At 43.1% G+C, this 19,399-nt stretch overlaps 1 protein-coding gene across 1 annotated transcript in view; it reads right to left on the bottom strand.

Annotated features, from left to right (window-relative positions):
- The window catches only part of LOC138850908 (probable G-protein coupled receptor Mth-like 1), a 51,861-nt gene that overhangs the window by 19,751 nt on the left and 12,711 nt on the right, over positions 1-19,399 (bottom strand). Inside the window, exon 3 of the mRNA XM_070103199.1 lies at positions 18,112-18,190. Coding sequence (XP_069959300.1) covers positions 18,112-18,190 — 79 coding nt within the window. The remainder of the gene's footprint in view (positions 1-18,111; positions 18,191-19,399) is intronic.

Genomic DNA, 19,399 nt, shown 5'->3' with positions numbered 1-19,399 from the left:
CTGACGTTTGTAGGTCTTTAAAGTCTAGTGCCAATTAAGTTCAGCCATTTGTAAGCCTAGTACAAGTTAGATTTGGTAAGACCAAGCCAGAACTCCCCAAGAGGGCAGGGACGAGGTGTTATTTAGATTCCGGCAGCAGTGATTCAGTGTTTGGTAAGGGTGGTGGTGAGTTGAGAGATAGCAAACATAGCAAGTGCTGACGCCATAACCTGCCTTCCTATAATGACACATCAGGGTTTGTTAGGCACTACACATCATGAACCGGACACCAACAACAGCTGAGTGAGCTCTGTCCCAGATACAACAGCCTGAGTGGACACTTCCACTAACATGTTTTCTTTAAGTTACTTCGAGTTGTATGATGTATATAGTTACTATTAAGCAAACGGTTGTAACTGATTTTTAATATACAAAATTACTAACAAAATCTGTTGCCTTTATTACCATTTTTTCAGCAATTATACTAATTTGCTACTATCAATTTCCTTCTATTGTCACTAATAAAAACACATTTGAATGACTGTGTACCAAGTCCAGTATAGACTGAGTGTGTCAACACTGTTTCTGATATCTTGTATAAGATGCTATTGGCTTGGTTGTTCCTATGTTGATATTGTTTAATGTGATCGTTATTAAGTTTTAATACTAAGTGTCCTTCTCTATTTTCTCTATTTTCGTACTCTCTAGTTTATTCCCCAATATTTTTGTTTTACTGGTATTTGAGGTTGTTATATTCCACAAGCGTTATTTTGCACTTGTAGACACTAGTTTATTTCCCACCACTTCGACCACTACCTTAATAATAATAATAATAATAATAATAATAATAATAATAATAATGTAATGATAATCTTTATTTCTACAAGTACATGTACAAGGTATACAAGCCTAGGTGACATCATTCACATACTACTATATTGAAAATCCCTTGTTAAGTAAAGCATTTCTGGCAAATTAGGTCAATTTTGTTCCCAAGATGCGACCCACACCGGTCGACTAACACCCAGGTACCCATTTTTACTGTTAGGTGAATGTGGCCAGCAATTGTCTTAAGAAAACACGTCCTAATGTTTCCACCCTTACCGGGGACTGACCCCCGGACCTCCATGTGTGAGCTGAGTGCGCTATCAATCAAGCTCACACATTAATTAATTAAAACGTGACCGGGTCTCAGCGCTCTTCCATTCAGCGTTTTTTCCACTTTCGTGTCAGTCGCCTATTTTTGAGACTTTAGATGTTACTCCCATGTCAAGATCATTAATGTAACTGCGAAAGGGTTTGGGCCATGGATTAATTATATTCACTGGGAGTGTTATATCCGTGGAGGGCATACACCATCTGAAACTGGGAGGTAATCAAGATAAATGTAAGAAAGTACTGGGTAGCCTCAGGAGCCGTACCCTAGTATCTAGGTAGGATAGCCCCAGGAGCCGTACCCTAGTATCTAGGTAGGGTAGCCCCAGGAGCCGTGCCCTAGTACCTATAGAGTCCTTCACCATCATTTAGTTAGAGTAGCCCCAGCAGCCTTGCCGTAGCCTGAAGGTACATTCTGAGCAACACTCGCTCCGTCTAGCACAGTCCTTCAGTTATTTCTTGGTTCACTACCCCTTGTTGCTTCCTCTTAATGACACGGTCAGCAGTGAGTGCCTGCAGGTTGTCTAAGTGTATGGAGCACGGAGCGAGGCTGGTGCTCTCCGTGCTTCATTCAAAGGGGTTATCACAAAAACTGGTTGTGAGCGAGGGTGGCCTTCAGTTTCCAGTTGAGTATAACTTCATCAGCACTGCTGACTCTGCTGATTCTTCACGCTTCCTCATCCTCCCACCACCTTTTTAATACTGTCACATCTCTACCTCCTCCTCCGTGTAAGTTTTATTCAAGTTTAATCTACGAGTTTAAACCTGTGCAATTGTATTATACAGTAACATATGTTTAACCTAGGATAACTCAATAAACTCAAACACTGTGATTTATTTCTGTCACATCTTATCACTTCACAATGCCACATCTCTCCTTCCCCCCACTCGTCACTGTCACACTTATTTATACACGATGGTGAGGGGGAGTTTTGAGAGTGCCAACACCTGGTATATATGCAGGCAGCGGTTGAGTGTGCCCTCACGACCTTTGTGTTGTGTCTAGCACTGGACTCTCAGTACAACAATCCTGTTGCCTCACACTCTCAACTCCACATTATAGGACCTTCTTGCTCTTAGATTTCTTCCCTTCAGTCTCCCTCCAGGTTGGCGAGGTTCTCTTGATCCAAAGAAATGGAGCTCAACTCCCCTTCCCCGCAGGGCCGGATTAAGGTCCTTGTAGGTGGTCCTAGGCACTTCCTAAGTCCTTTTGATAGATGCATTTTTTATTGGTGTATCAATTTATACAGGTAGATGAGTGAAGAAAAGTTCCTTAAAAAACTTTTAATCCCAAGTCTTCCAGTATGTTAAAGTGATCCCAGTAAAGATGGAACGTGTTCAAGACAGGCAAGTCACAGGCCCAACCGTTGTTATTTATTTACAATTGTGTTATTACGGTTGTGTGAGTCATGTTAAAGGGATATAAAAGAAATCCTGAGGCAGGACATGAGAACACGAAGAAACAATATAATTAAAACAGTGACAGTAATCAAGGGATCTATTCAAAAGTTCATAAACAAAGATGGAAAAACAGGAAATAGCGATAGTAAAAAAAAAAACTGTACTGGACTAATCACGACTAATGATACAGTTGGATCAGGATAACAGTAAGTCTTGTGAAAATGTTGGTCGTGAAGCAGAATCTTATTCTCAGTTGGATCAGGATAACAGTAAGTCTTGTGAAAATGTTGGTCGTGAAGCAGAATCTTATTCTCATACAGAGGATACATTATGCAAAGAAAAGGACAGTGCCCTTTTGGAAAGAGCTCAAGGGCTAGAAAAAAAAAAAAGATTCCAAAGCTAACATTTGATACTGACTAAATTTGCCAGTAGGCTTGAGCGTGCAAGTGACTACATTTGAGATATTGATACCACTCAATATATATAGAAGGGATATTGTCTGAACAGCGTTAGGTACTTGCCTGTATTGCAATTATACCATGAGAACAATATTATCATTCTTACTGCTGTTATTGTTATTAAATTTATGCAAAACGTTAACCTTGTCAGTTGTTTTAACTAGAACAAGAGTTGCAAGCAAAAGTTCGATTCTCCGTCATAGCCCGGCTGATAGGCTTTAGGTATCTGTCCAGCTCCCTCTTGAAGGCAGCCAGGGGTCTGGTAGGCACTACAGATTACCTATTTGTAGCTACAGGAGCATAGCTATGCTCTTGGTGACTCCTCTTCAGTAATTTATTGATCTTACATGTATTTTTAATTTTCCACTGGTAGTAGTATTTACCACATGAGGGGGGGAGGGGGTTGGAGACGAGAGGTGCTGAAGTGTTCCTCCATTCTTATGTTCCTTACTCTTAATTCCTTCCACTGATCTATCAATACGAAAAGAGAAATTCCAGTAGCTTTTCGGCTCCACTTTTTTCTCATTTTACAACTGTGGCTTCCTATCCCTGTTAATATTAGCACTGATAAAACCTGTAATAAGCTCACTGTAAGGGAAAATATAAGCAAGACCCTGGTAATAAAGGAGATTATCAGGAATCATCGCCCCCAGTGACTTACCACCACTTCTGTCTTGAAGAATAATTACCTCTACCACTACTTCTCCACTTTCTTCTTCCTTCCTCTCTTTATCCTGTCCCTTTCCCCCTCAACCATATATATATGCTGGCTCTTTCACCCTTCGTGTGTGTGATTTGTAAATGGTTTAAGTCGGACAGAAACGTCGTCAAAAGCTTCTCTCTCCTATGTGCGGGTTATGTGTATAAATAACGACTTCTTCCACACAATGGACAGGGTACACCGATTGACACTGGACGTCATACACACAAGAGACAAATAAACTTTTAATAGAGTTAAATATATCGAAAACATTAGACCCTGAGGTGTTACCATACATTGTGCCAGCAGGTGCAGAAACACTGTCCGAACCACTAAGATCTACAAAATGTCAATGAATGCAAGACAGTTGCCAGAGATCTGGAAGACAATGAATGTAGTCCCAGGCACGAATAACATAGACCAGTAGATCAAAAAATTACTTCAGGGGAAGGAAGCAAAGAGTTATTGTCAGGGAAGAGGAACTATTGGGGTTCCACAAGGGTCAGTATTAGGTCCAGTACTGTATACGGTTTGCTAATGATGTAAAACTAATGAAGAGAATAAAGACAAATTTGAACAAACTGCAAAATTGGTAAAACAAGCGGTTGCTTGAATTCAACCCCAGCAAATGAATATTGGGGAAGAAGCAAGAAGACCTGACATGGATTATACGACTTGGTGGACAGAGGCTACAGACTGCACTCAAGGAGAAAGAATAACCTATACAGTCACTGCTCGTCTCGAAAATCTTAGAATAACCTTCAGGAATCTCAACAGTCACCCCCGGCCCTTTATACATGTTAGGCTCATCTTGGAGTATGCAGTACCAGTTTCGAACCCACACCTGTAAAAGCATGTTAGGAAACAAGTGTAGAAAAGAGTATGCAACGAGGCTTATTCCAGATCAAAGAGGTATATGATACAAGGAGAGCCTAACGGAACTGAATCTAACGACATTCGATGATAGAAGAACCAGGGAGTGAATGTCAAGCGGCAGGCAAGTTGATAGTGGCTAACGCGACGGGCTGGAGTTTTGAGACTGACCGCGGGTTCAATCCCGGCCGGGGGTATGGTTTGGCAGGCAAGTTGATAGGCCCAGCTAGGAGCCGAGACAACCCTTGCAACCACAAGTGGTGCATGCGTTGGATTGTATCCTAGCAACAACAGCCTGGCTGATCATGTTTGGTCCTGGACCGAGTAGCGGTGGCTGTGACCCCGGGAACCATCAACAGGTAGCTGTAGCTAACAGACTAACAAGAAGCGCCTGTGATCATGAGACTTGGGAGTGCTGAAGGCGGCGGTGAGGCTGAGAGCCGCCAGGAATGTGGTAACACTTAACAAAAACTAGCAACAACTGCTACATATGTCAAGTATTTAGTGGGGAAATGTGTGTGGTGGCTATATCTTAACCCATGTGTGATGTCTTGCTGCAGTGCTGGTGCCATACTGTAGTGTTGATGCTATGTAGTGGTGATGCTATGTCGTGGTGTTGATGCTATGTCGTGGTGTTGATGCTATGTAGTGGTGCTCATGCTATGTAGTGTTGATGCTATGTCGTGGTGTTGATGCTATGTCGTGGTGTTGATGCTATGTAGTGGTGTTGATGCTATGTCGTGGTGTTGATGCTATGTAGTGGTGTTGATGCTATGTAGTGGTGTTGATGCTATGTAGTGGTGTTGATGCCATGTAGTGGTGATGCTATGTCGTGGTGTTGATGCCATGTAGTGGTGATGCTATGTAGTGGTGTTGATGCCATGTAGTGGTGTTGATGCTATGTCGTGGTGTTGATGCTATGTCGTGGTGTTGATGCTATGTCGTGGGTTTGATGCTATGTCGTGGTGTTGATGCTATGTCGTGGTGTTGATGCTATGTAGTGGTGTTGATGCCATGTAGTGGTGATGCTATGTAGTGGTGTTGATGCCATGTAGTGGTGATGCTATGTAGTGGTGTTGATGCCATGTAGTGGTGATGCTATGTAGTGGTGTCGATGCCATGTAGTGGTGTTGATGCCATGTAGTGGTGATGCTATGTAGTGGTGTTGATGCCATGTAGTGGTGATGCTATGTAGTGGTGTTGATGCCATGTAGTGGTGTTGATGCTATGTCGTGGTGTTGATGCTATGTCGTGGGTTTGATGCTATGTAGTGGTGTTGATGCTATGTCGTGGTGTTGATGCTATGTAGTGGTGTTGATGCTATGTCGTGGTGTTGACGCTATGTCGTGGTGTTGACGCTATGTCGTGGTGTTAATGCTATGTCGTGGTGTTGATGCTATGTCGTGGTGTTGATGCTATGTAGTGGTGTTGATGCTATATAGTGCTGATGCTATGTCGTGGTGTTGATGCTATGTCGTGGTGTTGATGCTATGTCGTGGTGTTGATGCTATGTCGTGGTGATGCTATATAGTGCTGATGCTATGTCGTGGTGTTGATGCTATGTCGTGGTGTTGATGCTATGTCGTGGTGTTGATGCTATGTAGTGGTGTTGATGCTATGTAGTGGTGTTGATGCTATGTAGTGGTGTTGATGCTATGTCGTGGTGTTGATGCTATGTCGTGGTGTTGATGCTATGTAGTGGTGTTGATGCTATGTCGTGGTGTTGATGCTATGTCGTGGTGTTGATGCTATGTCGTGGTGTTGATGCTATGTCGTGGTGTTGATGCTATGTCGTGGTGTTGATTCTATGTCGTGGTGTTGATTCTATGTCGTGGTTATGCTATGTCGTGGTGTTGATGCTATGTCGTGGTGTTGATGCTATGTCGTGGTGCTGATGCTATTTAGTGTTGATGTTATGTAGTGGTGTTGATGCTATGTCGTGGTGCTGATGCTATTTAGTGTTGATGTTATGTAGTGGTGTTGATGCTATGTCGTGGTGCTGATGCTATTTAGTGTTGATGTTATGTAGTGGTGTTGATGCTATGTGGCGTTGTTAATGCTAAGTTACACAACCAGGACAGAACATAACTGGCGAGGCAGGACGACACTTTCGCACAGTTGAAGTGACGTGAAATATCTCCTCGACTTTATAAGAATTAAACTTGTTGGAGAAAATTTTTGACAATCTCAAGAGACGAGACAGAGAAGTCAAACTTTCTTTTAAGTTTAAAGCCGTAAAACTCAAGCAGCTGTCAGAAATACTGTCACTACTAAAACATAATTTTTTCATGAATTGGATAAATTTCTGATTGAAACTGGCAGATGAGCCAAATTGTTGGTTCTGCAGACCTGAGCCGCTGGTACCAACAACTTCCTTGATCAATAAGACACATGTACAACACCTGGGTGTCAGGTGTTGTACATGCATTAACACGGTTGCAAACAATCGCCATGGGTTCAAACCCCACTCGTCCCGTGGTTTATTAATTCTCTGAATAAGACCTAACTGCATACAATTGATGACATTGTGGTAAGCGTGTTATCTTCCTGTTATCTCTCACTTATCTTTAATGCTATCAGATAAGTTATATCACAACGATGATAATTCTCAGTTAGTTACAACAACCAAACACTTCTAGGTATTTTCTCTTGGAAAATAGTGATGAAAAACACTCTTGACATCATTAACGTCAGAGTTGTAAATTAATTTCATGCTTACTCACAATAAGTAGTAATTTCAACGTACATATACTACATACACAAATAAGTACAATAATAACAAAATTAAAATACATAATTATTAGTGGGAAAAAAATACGGAAATATTTTGTTCCACAAGGCTGTCCAAAATCCGTAGAGTAAACAAAGCGCCTTTATAAAATCGTGCCTAGATTAGTTTATCAAATTGTCTTGAAGGCAGCTTCGTACTGCATCAACACTTCCTGAGATCGACAAGCCTGAGCTTGCTACCATCTGCAGCTCATAAGACTGCCATCCCCACGAGCCCCTTTGAGGCGGGGTAGATGGCAGACCAGAGGCCTAGCTTCTCCCTACGAGCCCCGTGAGGGCGGGGAATGTGGCTAGGCCTGGGGACACTTGGTCCCAAAGATGAGGAGGTACTTGTCCTTCCTCCCATGGGAGACTTAAGTCTCGAGACACTCCCCAGATAGGGAGCCAAGGCCGGGTCACCACTACTTGGAAAAGACCCGGGCCGGGAGAATACCGGTGAATAAAAAAAAAAAAAAAAAAAAAAAAAAAACACTTCCTGATTATTATTATTATTATCAAAAAGAAGCGCTAAGCCACAAGGGCTATACAGCAGCATTTCCTGATTCCGTCAACTTTCCCACAATCCAGATTTGACTGAATGGTCCATAACTTGAAGCTAAGGACCTTATCCCTCGCTCTCTTAAGTGGGCGTCACATCTGCCATTTTCCACTATGAGAACTTTAAATTTCAATATATAACATGGACAGCCTCGTGAAGACATTCTCCCCCTTTTTTCTACGGCGATAAATGTTATTTTTTACAAACAACCCGTAATTAGGAGAGGCAACCTATGACATGTTAATTGTTCCACCTACATACCAGTATTGTGAGTAATTCTTTACCAATGTTCCTTATGTCATTTTGTACTTATCAAGTGACACATGTTGAAATTACTTACTATGATGAGAAGTACGAAACTAACTTATGAATATGGATACAAAATGAGATATAGGACTTATATGCGACATGACTCACGAAATCGTGATGACACGATTGCAAACAAACCATACCACGAGCGGGGCTTAAACTCCAGAGACTTTTACGACTCTCTAACCGCGGGTTCAAGTCCCGCCCGTGGTATGGTTGATATGCGATACCTTGTTATGCGAGATATAATTCTACACATCATATTAAAAAGTAAATAATGTATCTGACGCTGAAAGACTCGGGCAAGAAAAAAAAAAGATACCAGTTAGAAAACAATAATTAAATCAGTGAAAATTTCTTTCCAATCTTTTAAAAAAGTACATATATAGAACCACGCAAGTTTTATTTATTTGATATATGCAACACATTAGAATATGCTGTCTTAATCTGCTTTCATTATTATATTAATAAAACGTGTTTTAATTTTTACTCGGAGGCTGGGACCAGGGATGTTATTGTTTGTTCTCGTCTCCAGAATAAATCTGACAATAAATATGTAGAAAGTAGTGTATAAGAATTATATTTGCAACCTTTGTTAGTAGTGAGAGTGATGGTACCTACCTACACATGATCTTATACTGACTCACACACAACCTTCGTTAGTAGTGAGAGTGATGGTACCTACCTACACATGATCTTATACTGACTCATACACACAACCTTCGTTTGTAGTGAGAGTGATGGTACCTACCTACACATGATCTTATACTGACTCATACACAACCTTCGTTTGTAGAGAGAGTGATGGTACCTACCTACACATGTTCTTATACTGACTCACACACAACCTTTGTTAGTAGTGAGAGTGATGGTACCTACCTACACATGATCTTATACTGCCTCATACACACAACCTTCGTTTGTAGTGAGAGTGATGGTACCTACCTACACATGATCTTATACTGACTCATACACAACCTTCGTTTGTAGTGAGAGTGATGGTACCTACCTACACATGTTCTTATACTGCCTCATACACACAACCTTTGTTAGTAGTGAGAGTGATGGTACCTACCTACACATGTTCTTATACTGCCTCATACACACAACCTTTGTTAGTAGTGAGAGTGATGGTACCTACCTACACATGATCTTATACTGCCTCACACACAACCTTTGTTAGTAGTGAGAGTGATGGTACCTACCTACACATGATCTTATACTGACTCACATACAACCTTCGTTAGTAGTGAGAGTGATGGTACCTACCTACACATGTTCTTATACTGACTCATACACACAACCTTCGTTTGTAGTGAGAGTGATGGTACCTACCTACACATGTTCTTATACTGCCTCATACACACAACCTTCGTTTGTAGTGAGAGTGATGGTACCTACCTACACATGTTCTTATACTGACTCACACACAACCTTCGTTTGTAGTGAGAGTGATGGTACCTACCTACACATGTTCTTATACTGACTCACACACAACCTTCGTTTGTAGTGAGAGTGATGGCACCTACCTACACATGATGATCTTATACAGCCTCATACACACAACCTTCGTTAGTAGTGAGAGTGATGGTACCTACCTACACATGATCTTATACTGACTCATACACACAACCTTTGTTAGTAGTGAGAGTGATGGTACCTACCTACCTGGAGTTTACCTGGAGAGAGTTCCGGGGGTCAACGCCCCCGCGGCCCGGTCTGTGACCAGGCCTCCTGGTGGATCAGAGCCTGATCAACCAGGCTGTTGCTGCTGGCTGCACGCAAACCAACGTACGAGCCACAGCCCGGCTGGTCAGGAACCGACTTTAGGTGCTTGTCCAGTGCCAGCTTGAAGACTGCCAGGGGTCTGTTGGCAATCCCCCTTATGTATGCTGGGAGGCAGTTGAACAGTCTCGGGCCCCTGACACTTATTGTATGGTTCTTAACGTGCTAGTGACACCCCTGCTTTTCATTGGGGGGATGTTGCATCGTCTGCCAAGTCTTTTGCTTTCGTAGTGAGTGATTTTCGTGTGCAAGTTCGGTACTAGTCCCTCTAGGATTTTCCAGGTGTATATAATCATGTATCTCTCCCGCCTGCGTTCCAGGGAATACAGTTTTAGGAACCTCAAGCGCTCCCAGTAATTGAGGTGTTTTATCTCCGTTATGCGCGCCGTGAAGGCTCTCTGTACATTTTCTAGGTCAGCAATTTCACCTGCCTTGAAAGGTGCTGTTACTGTGCAGCAATATTCCAACCTAGATAGAACAAGTGACCTGAAGAGTGTCATCATGGGCTTGGCCTCCCTAGTTTTGAAGGTTCTCATTATCCATCCTGTCATTTTTCTAGCAGATGCGAGTGATACAATGTTATGGTCCTTGAAGGTGAGATCCTCCGACATGATCACTCCCAGGTCTTTGACGTTGGTGTTTCGCTCTATTTTGTGGCCAGAATTTGTTTTGTACTCTGATGAAGATTTAATTTCCTTACAGCCTCATACACACAACTTTTGTTAGTAGTGAGAGTGATGGTACCTACCTACACATCTTATACTGACTCATACACACAACCTTTGTTAGTAGTGAGAGTGATGGTACCTACCTACACATCTTATACTGACTCATACACACAACCTTTGTTAGTAGTGAGTGATGGTACCTACCTACACATCTTATACTGACTCATACACACAACCTTTGTTAGTAGTGAGAGTGATGGTACCTACCTACACATCTTATACTGACTCATACACACAACCTTTGTTAGTAGTGAGAGTGATGGTACCTACCTACACATCTTATACTGACTCATACACTGTTAGTAGTGAGAGTGATGGTACCTACTACACATACACTCATACTATAGTTGATGGTATTACACTATCTTACACTCCTCATACACACTATAGTTCTAAGACTTTCTCGTAATATCAAAAATATAAAACTGGGACAATTTTGTGTTCCCCTACAAAAAAGATCAATACCTAAGCTAAGAACAGAAGCATGACAAAAGATTCGAACTCTAGCAGGATTTCCGGTTATATAATTCAAAAGATCAAATTTCACAAATTTCTTACATTCAGTATACAGATATCTTACTTTCCTGCTTATCGCTGGTATGAGACCGGGACGCGGAAGCGATGATAAGATACAGGTCATTATTTGTCCTCTGGGTATAGTACTGTATATAAAAATAATTTAATTGGTCTTGAGGACACACGCACTTTATTTTGGACACAAATTACACTATGTAAATTTAACCAATATAACCCAGTCAAGTTGAAAGATGTGAGACCTAACAAAAATGGATAGAGAAAAGTGAAGGCGGGGCGCGCGCGCAGCCTCCGAGGACCAGGAAGTCCCCAGATGCCACTCGCACACAGGAAACGAGATATTTGTCTCGAATTTAAAGATGGTGGCCAAGGGCAACCAGGTTTTCCCAGTCTTGTAAATTAGTGCTTTATTCTTCTCTGGAGCGTTGGACACTTTAATCAGTAGTGGGTGGCAGCAGAGGCGGGGGTGGCTGACGTACGTTCTGTTGACTCATTGGAGAAACACTTGTGAGCTCTCTCTCTCTCTCTCTCTATATATATATATATATATATATATATATATATATATATATATATATATATATATATATATATATATATATATATATATATATATATATAATATATCGCCAGCGCACTCAGCTCACACATTGAGGTCCTGGGATCGATCCCCGAGGTACGGCAGGAAAACATTAGGACGTGTTTCCATAAGACACCTGCTATCACTGTTCACCTTTCAGTAAATTGGATACCTGGGTGTTAGTCAACTAGTGTAGGTCACATCCTGGGACAAAACTGACCCAATTTGCTCGAAATGCTCTGCATAACAAAGGTTTTTTTCGGTATAGTAGTATGTCGTTGATGTCAGCTATGGTCTGTATACCTTGTACATGTACTTGACAGGATGGACAAGAGTCGAGTGTTGGAGAGGCCAGAAATGGGCACTTGAGAGAACAGCTGAAAGTTCAAGACTCGTATGAATTACAGGGATGTCAAGAAGTATGTGCTTACCCTTAAGGTGGTCAAGAAGTGTGACCAGGACGAAGAAGTGATGGAAATGACCAGGGGCTGAGTTCGACCCCTGCAACCGCAAATAAGACACACACACACACACACACTCACATCACCTGAGGCCACACACATGTGTACACTTTATGGAGGACACAGGTGTGTGTCGGACGGGAGAGAAAGGTAAGAAGGGAAAGGGGAGGTGGAGAAGTAGAGTTGCATGAGGGAGGAACTAAGGGGGAAAAGCGGCAAGTATGAGGTACAAGTGAGCATGAGGTATAGACAAAGTATGAGAGGTACAGGTGAAGGACCACAAGGGTCAGGGGAGGGAGGTTAGTAGGGGCATACTAGGTAATTCCGGGGTAGCCTTGTCAAATACTGGGGATTCCCTAGTCTTGACCCTCTGCCAAATTCACCTCTCTCTCTCTCTCTCTCTTTCTCTCTCTCTCTCTGACATTTTCCTGATTCCATCAGTTTACACAGAAGTAGCCATCACTAAACAGATGTTTAGTATTTTAGTTTTCAGTGAATCTCACGACAGACTGGTCATACAACTCTCAAAATTCTATTTCTCCTGTGTGCAGGAGATGCCAGTCTGAGAGATGGTAATTCCCAAGTGACAGTAACTGCAGCTCTGCTGGAAGGAAACATTTACAGCTGTCGTAGCTGCTGAACCTTGACTGGAATACTTGACGATATCCTTGTTGTCCTACTGAAGTCTCCCTGCTCAATTTAGTTAGGTTAATATCTTCATTATGTACCCCACACCTATCCTGTGGGCGGCAGTCAATAAGATTACAGACACACAAAACAGGTCCAGGAAGGTCTTCAAAAAGGTCCAGCGTGGTAAATATGAGGCGGAGAGAGACTTGATGCTGGTGAAGAGCTCTTGCTCCAAGGAACTGGCCCTATCCTCACTTTCCCTGGATCGATCCTCACTGTCTCCCATTAACACCAGGCGATGCTTGGCACTCAGGGGTTTAGCGCTCCTCCCATGAATGTAATAATTAGGTTGGTAAGTGTTTAGACTATGGGAGTGTTGGTAAATGTTAGGCCAATGGTACGTGGATAAATGTTTAGGCTACTGGTGTGCAACATTCACTAACACCTCGCCTAGTAATAACATCTGCTTAAGAACGCTAACTTCTCATTATACATGTTTGTAAATAATGTTTTTCTTCCTCCTCTATAAACATCTAAACTGATTGAAGTTGCCCATGCAAAATTTTGTGTTTTCTCCAAAGAATTCTGCGCTTTAGATCATCCATAAATGTTTATATTAAACTGTTTATAGTAAAAATGTGTGTTACCTATTTTATTACTGATTATAATTATGTTTATCGTCATTACGAGAGAGAGATGTGTTATGCAAATAACCCGCCACCTGGAAGCGAACTACAGATGAGAACAGCAGTGAGCAAATTAGCTAGAAACGAGTATGCAAGGGTAAGGAAAGAGGCTGAGAGACAGAGAAAGACATGGCAGCAAAGGCTACGTCTGCTTCACGACCACAAAAGAAAGTCAACAGTAAAAGCAAGGAATTCAACTGAAGACAGAAGGAACCCAGGAAAAATGACAGTCATTGAAGTGTTGATTAAACCATTTGAAGAGGTCTTCTCAGAGAAACAGCGAGAATACCAGAAGACGTAAGGGACAGGGTACACAACAAGTACTGAAAGACATGCACAACAAAAGGAGAGGCAACAGCGAGAATACCAGAAGACGTAAGGGACAGGGTACACAACAAGTACTGAAAGACATGCACAACAAAAGGAGAGACAAAGAATATTTTGATGGAACTGGATATATCAAAGGTAATGGACCTAACAAAGTGTCGCTAAAGGGAACACAAGCACTGTCTGAACCATTACCTAGCTAGAATTTACAAGAAGTTAATAGATATGAGGCAGATGCCAGAGATCTGGAAAGCAACTAATGTAGTCTCTATATCTAAGACAGGAGGCGTACAGAAAGTCTTGAACTACATGCATACTGTGTAAGGTAATAGAAAAGATTATTAGGGGAGTGGTAGAACATTTGGAGAGAGGTGGTTTCATAAGCAATAACCAGCACAGGTTGGTAACAGAAGTGTGACAAGACAGACAGAGAGAGGGGGAGGATAGATGAATTGCATTTTCTTTGACTAAAAGAAGGCATTTAATACTGTCCCACATAAGCTGGGGTAGGAAATTGAGGGGCAGGCACCAAAGAGTACCTTAGGGAAAGGCAGCACAGCGATTGTCAGGGAAGAGACGTCAGAATGGGAGCGTAACTAGCGGGGTTCTACAAGGCTCGATACTAGGACAAGAACTATTTCTGGTTTACGTAATTAATATTCCGGATGGGACTGAATCAGGTGCATCCCTATTTGCTGATGATGTAAAACTAATGAAAAAGATAAAAATATAAGCACAGGGAAACGTTCCAAATGGATCTGGACAAACTGTAAGACTGGTCGGATATGTAGTTCTTGACTTCGACTCCAGCGAATGCAATGTTAAGAAGATTGGGGAAGGGACAAGAAGACTGGACACGGAATATAGACTTGAGAGAGAGAAGTTGCAGAATTCAAAGAGAGAGACTTAAGGGTGAGCATAGTGTCCGGTATATCGCCAGAGGATCACATAAGCCGAATAACCTCTACAGCAAATGTTCATCTAGCAAATACAAGAGCTATCAGAAATCTCAACAAAGTCATTCCTGGCTCTTTGTACAACATACGTCAGGTCAGTCTTGGAGTATGCAGAACCAGTACGGAGCCCACATCGGAAAAAGCACGTTAACAAACTGGAGAAAGTGCAGAAGTATGCAACAAGGCTTGTTCCTGAACAGAGGGGCATAAGCTACTAGGAGAAGCTAATGTTATTGAATTGAACGACATTGAACAGAAGAACTAGGGGAGATGTATAGAAAATGCTCAAGAGGAATTGCTGGGGCAGATAAGCACAGGCTTTTTTGAGAGACAGATGGGAAAGGGTCCTCGAGGCTAAGAGGAAGTGAGTCTGGAGAGCGACAAGTTCAAGTCGGAGCCAGGATCTAAGCATCGACCCCTGCAACAATAGACAGGTAAGTAAAAACAGGTGTGCGCGCGCGCGCACACACACACCTGACGACACTGGAAGACAGGAGAGATAGGGGAAATATGATAACATATAAAATACTGAGAGGAATCGACAAGGTGGACAAAGACAGGATGTTCCAGAGATGGGACACAGCAACAAGGGGTCACAGTTGAAGATGAAGATTCAGATGAATCACAGGGATGTTAGGAAGTATTTCTTCAGTCACAGGGTTGTCAGGAAGTGGAATAGTCTGGGAAGTGATGTAGTGGATGCAGGATCCATACATAGCTTTAAGAAGAGGTATGATAAAGCTCATGGAGCGGGAAGTGACCCAGTAGCAGCCAGTGTAGAGGCGGGGCCAGGAGTTGTGACTCGACCCCTGCAACCACAACTAGGTGAGTATACACACACACACACACACACACACACTGGAGGACCAAACTGGAGGACCAAGCAGGGATAACAGGGAAGGCACTACAATGGATCAGGGAATACTTGTCAGGAAGACAGCAGCGAGTCATGGTACGTGGCGAGGTGTCAGAGTGGGCACCTGTGACCAGCGGGGTCCCGCAGGGGTCAGTCCTAGGACCAGTGCTGTTTCTGGTATTTGTGAACGACATGACGGAAGGAATAGACTCTGAGGTGTCCCTGTTTGCAGATGACGTGAAGTTGATGAGAAGAATTCACTCGATCGAAGACCAGGCAGAACTACAAAGGGATCTGGACAGGCTGCAGACCTGGTCCAGCAATTGGCTCATGGAGTTCAATCCCACCAAGTGCAAAGTCATGAAGATTGGGGAAGGGCAAAGAAGACCGCAGACGGAGTACAGTCTAGGGGGCCAGAGACTACAAACCTCACTCAAGGAAAAAGATCTTGGGGTGAGTATAACACCAGGCACATCTCCTGAAGCGCATATCAACCAAATAACTGCTGCAGCATATGGGCGCCTGGCAAACCTCAGAACAGCATTCCGACATCTTAATAAGGAATCATTCAGGACCCTGTACACCGTGTACGTTAGGCCCATATTGGAGTATGCGGCACCAGTTTGGAACCCACACCTAGCCAAGCACGTGAAGAAACTAGAGAAAGTGCAAAGGTTTGCAACAAGACTAGTCCCAGAGCTAAGAGGTATGTCCTACGAGGAGAGGTTAAGGGGAATCAACCTGACGACACTGGAGGACAGGAGAGATAGGGGGGACATGATAACGACATACAAAATACTGAGAGGAATTGACAAGGTGGACAAAGACAGGATGTTCCAGAGATTGGACACAGTAACAAGGGGACACAGTTGGAAGCTGAAGACACAGATGAATCACAGGGATGTTAGGAAGTATTTCTTCAGCCACAGAGTAGTCAGTAAGTGGAATAGTTTGGGAAGCGATGTAGTGGAGGCAGGATCCATACATAGCTTTAAGCAGAGGTATGATAAAGCTCACGGCTCAGGGAGAGTGACCTAGTAGAGATCAGTGAAGAGGCGGGGCCAGGAGCTCGGACTCGACCCCCGCAACCTCAACTAGGTGAGTACAACTAGGTGAGTACACACACACACACACACAGACCCTGAACTACAAGCTATGCCTCAGGTCTCTTAACCTTCACAGATGCCGTATTTGGTGTTAAGTCTCACGCCTCTACTGTACCTACTGTAAGTTACAACCCATGCAAAAGTTTTTGCCTCTGCAGCTTCTTATGAAAACGTATACGTAACATAAATAAATCAGAAAGGAACGCTGTGATACGTCTGGCAACGAGGTGGCCGAGGAAAAATAGGAAACGTATAATGGTTGACGCTGAACACTGTTGGTGCAAGAATGGTTTATGTGACCAGTACACAGAGGGATCAGGACATGGGAGAGTCCAACACACAGGTGTGACTAAGGACATTACCTAAAGGTAGGAAAAGACAGGCAGGAAAATTCAAGTAAATCAAAGTCGGTAAGCAAATAAATTCCTTCTTCAGGTTTGATTCACAATTAAAATATATTGTGTTGTGAAGGATATCTAGGTATGACCAGTACTCTAGCCACCATAACAGACACTATTATCACAACCATTATTATCACCACCACATATTGTTAAACTTCACCTGGCTTAACATAATATAACGTAGCCTAAGCTAATTTTTATTTTACATGTATTACAGACCAAATCTAACATCACAATTATTTTATTTAGCAAGTTTAGCCTAAATAATAACACGTTGTTATTTCCCTTAATCCCGTCGAAAGTTTGCTGTATCTAACCTTGAACTATGCCACCGATTATTGAGTCAATTTATTAATGGGTTTTGGTTCATCCCTTGAAAAAAGATTCAACAGTTTTATGAATTTTTATACCTACTCCCCCCCCCCACACACAGGGAAACTAACAAGTTAGACAGGCATAGACAGGTGAGACACAGGAATGTAAAGAATTATTTCTTTAGTCTCAAGAGTGGTCGAGAAGTGGAATGATATTCGTGAGGAAGTGGTGGAAGCAGGCTTCATACATAGTTTTATAAGCAGGTACGATTGGGCCCATGAGGCTAAGAGGGAGTGGATCTGAAGAGTGGCAATTTAAGAGGCAGGGCCAGGAACTAAGAATCGACCCCTGCAACCACAAATAAGTGAACACACACACACACACACACACAGCTTTAAGAAGAGATATGATAAAGCTCATGGAGCAGGGAGAGAGTAGACCTAGCAGCGACCAGTGAAGAGGCGGAGCCAGGAGCTGTGAATCGACCCCTGCAACCACAAATAGGTAATACAAATAGAAAGTACACACACACACAGTACTCACTTGAGGGTCCACCAGATGTCGAAGCACATAACGTTGAGCCAGAAGAAGGCAGCCATGAAGCTGAAGTGTATCACCGAGGCTGTGGGCAAGCAACACAGTACTGTTACTTATAAACTACTGTTGTTGCTATTATTATTTGTTCTACACTCATGGTTTGGTTCACTGACGTCAAGGTCATGGTGTGGTTCACTCACGTCAAGGTCATGGTGTGGTTCACTCACGTCAAGGCCATGGCTTGGTTCACTGACGTCAAGGTCATGGTGTGGTTCACTCACGTCAAGGTCATGGTGTGGTTCACTCACGTCAAGGTCATGATGTGGTTCACTCACGTCAAGGTCATGGCTCGGTTCACTCACGTCAAGGTCATGGTTTGGTTCACTCACGTCAAGGTCATGATGTGGTTCACTCACGTCAAGGTCATGGCTCGGTTCACTCACGTCATGGTGTGGTTCACTCACGTCAAGGTCATGGTGTGGTTCACTGACGTCAAGGTCATGATGTGGTTCACTCACGTCAAGGTCATGTGGTTCACTCACGTCAAGGTCATGGTGTGGTTCACTCACGTCAAGGTCATGATGTGGTTCACTCACGTCAAGGTCATGATGTGGTTCACTCACGTCAAGGTCATGGCTCGGTTCACTCACGTCAAGGTCATGGTTTGGTTCACTCACGTCAAGGTCATGATGTGGTTCACTCACGTCAAGGTCATGGCTCGGTTCACTCACGTCATGGTGTGGTTCACTCACGTCAAGGTCATGGTGTGGTTCACTCACGTCATGGTGTGGTTCACTGACGTCAAGGTCATGATGTGGTTCACTCACGTCAAGGTCATGATGTGGTTCACTCACGTCAAGGTCATGGTGTGGTTCACTCACGTCAAGATCATGATGTGGTTCACTCACGTCAAGGTCATGATGTGGTTCACTCACGTCAAGGTCATGGCTCGGTTCACTCACGTCAAGGTCATGGTTTGGTTCACTCACGTCAAGGTCATGGCTCGGTTCACTCACGTCATGGAGTGGTTCACTCACGTCAAGGTCATGGCTCGGTTCACTCACGTCATGGAGTGGTTCACTCACGTCAAGGTCATGGTGTGGTTCACTCACGTCAAGGTCATGGTGTGGTTCACTCACGTCATGGTGTGGTTCACTGACGTCAAGGTCATGATGTGGTTCACTCACGTCAAGGTCATGGTGTGGTTCACTCACGTCAAGGTCATGGCTCGGTTCACTCACGTCAAGGTCATGGTTTGGTTCACTCACGTCAAGGTCATGATGTGATTCACTCA

This window comes from Cherax quadricarinatus, chromosome 84 (genome assembly GCF_038502225.1).
Source record: "Cherax quadricarinatus isolate ZL_2023a chromosome 84, ASM3850222v1, whole genome shotgun sequence".
NCBI classification, from domain to species: domain Eukaryota; kingdom Metazoa; phylum Arthropoda; class Malacostraca; order Decapoda; family Parastacidae; genus Cherax; species Cherax quadricarinatus.
This window is presented reverse-complemented; position numbering and strand designations above follow the sequence as displayed.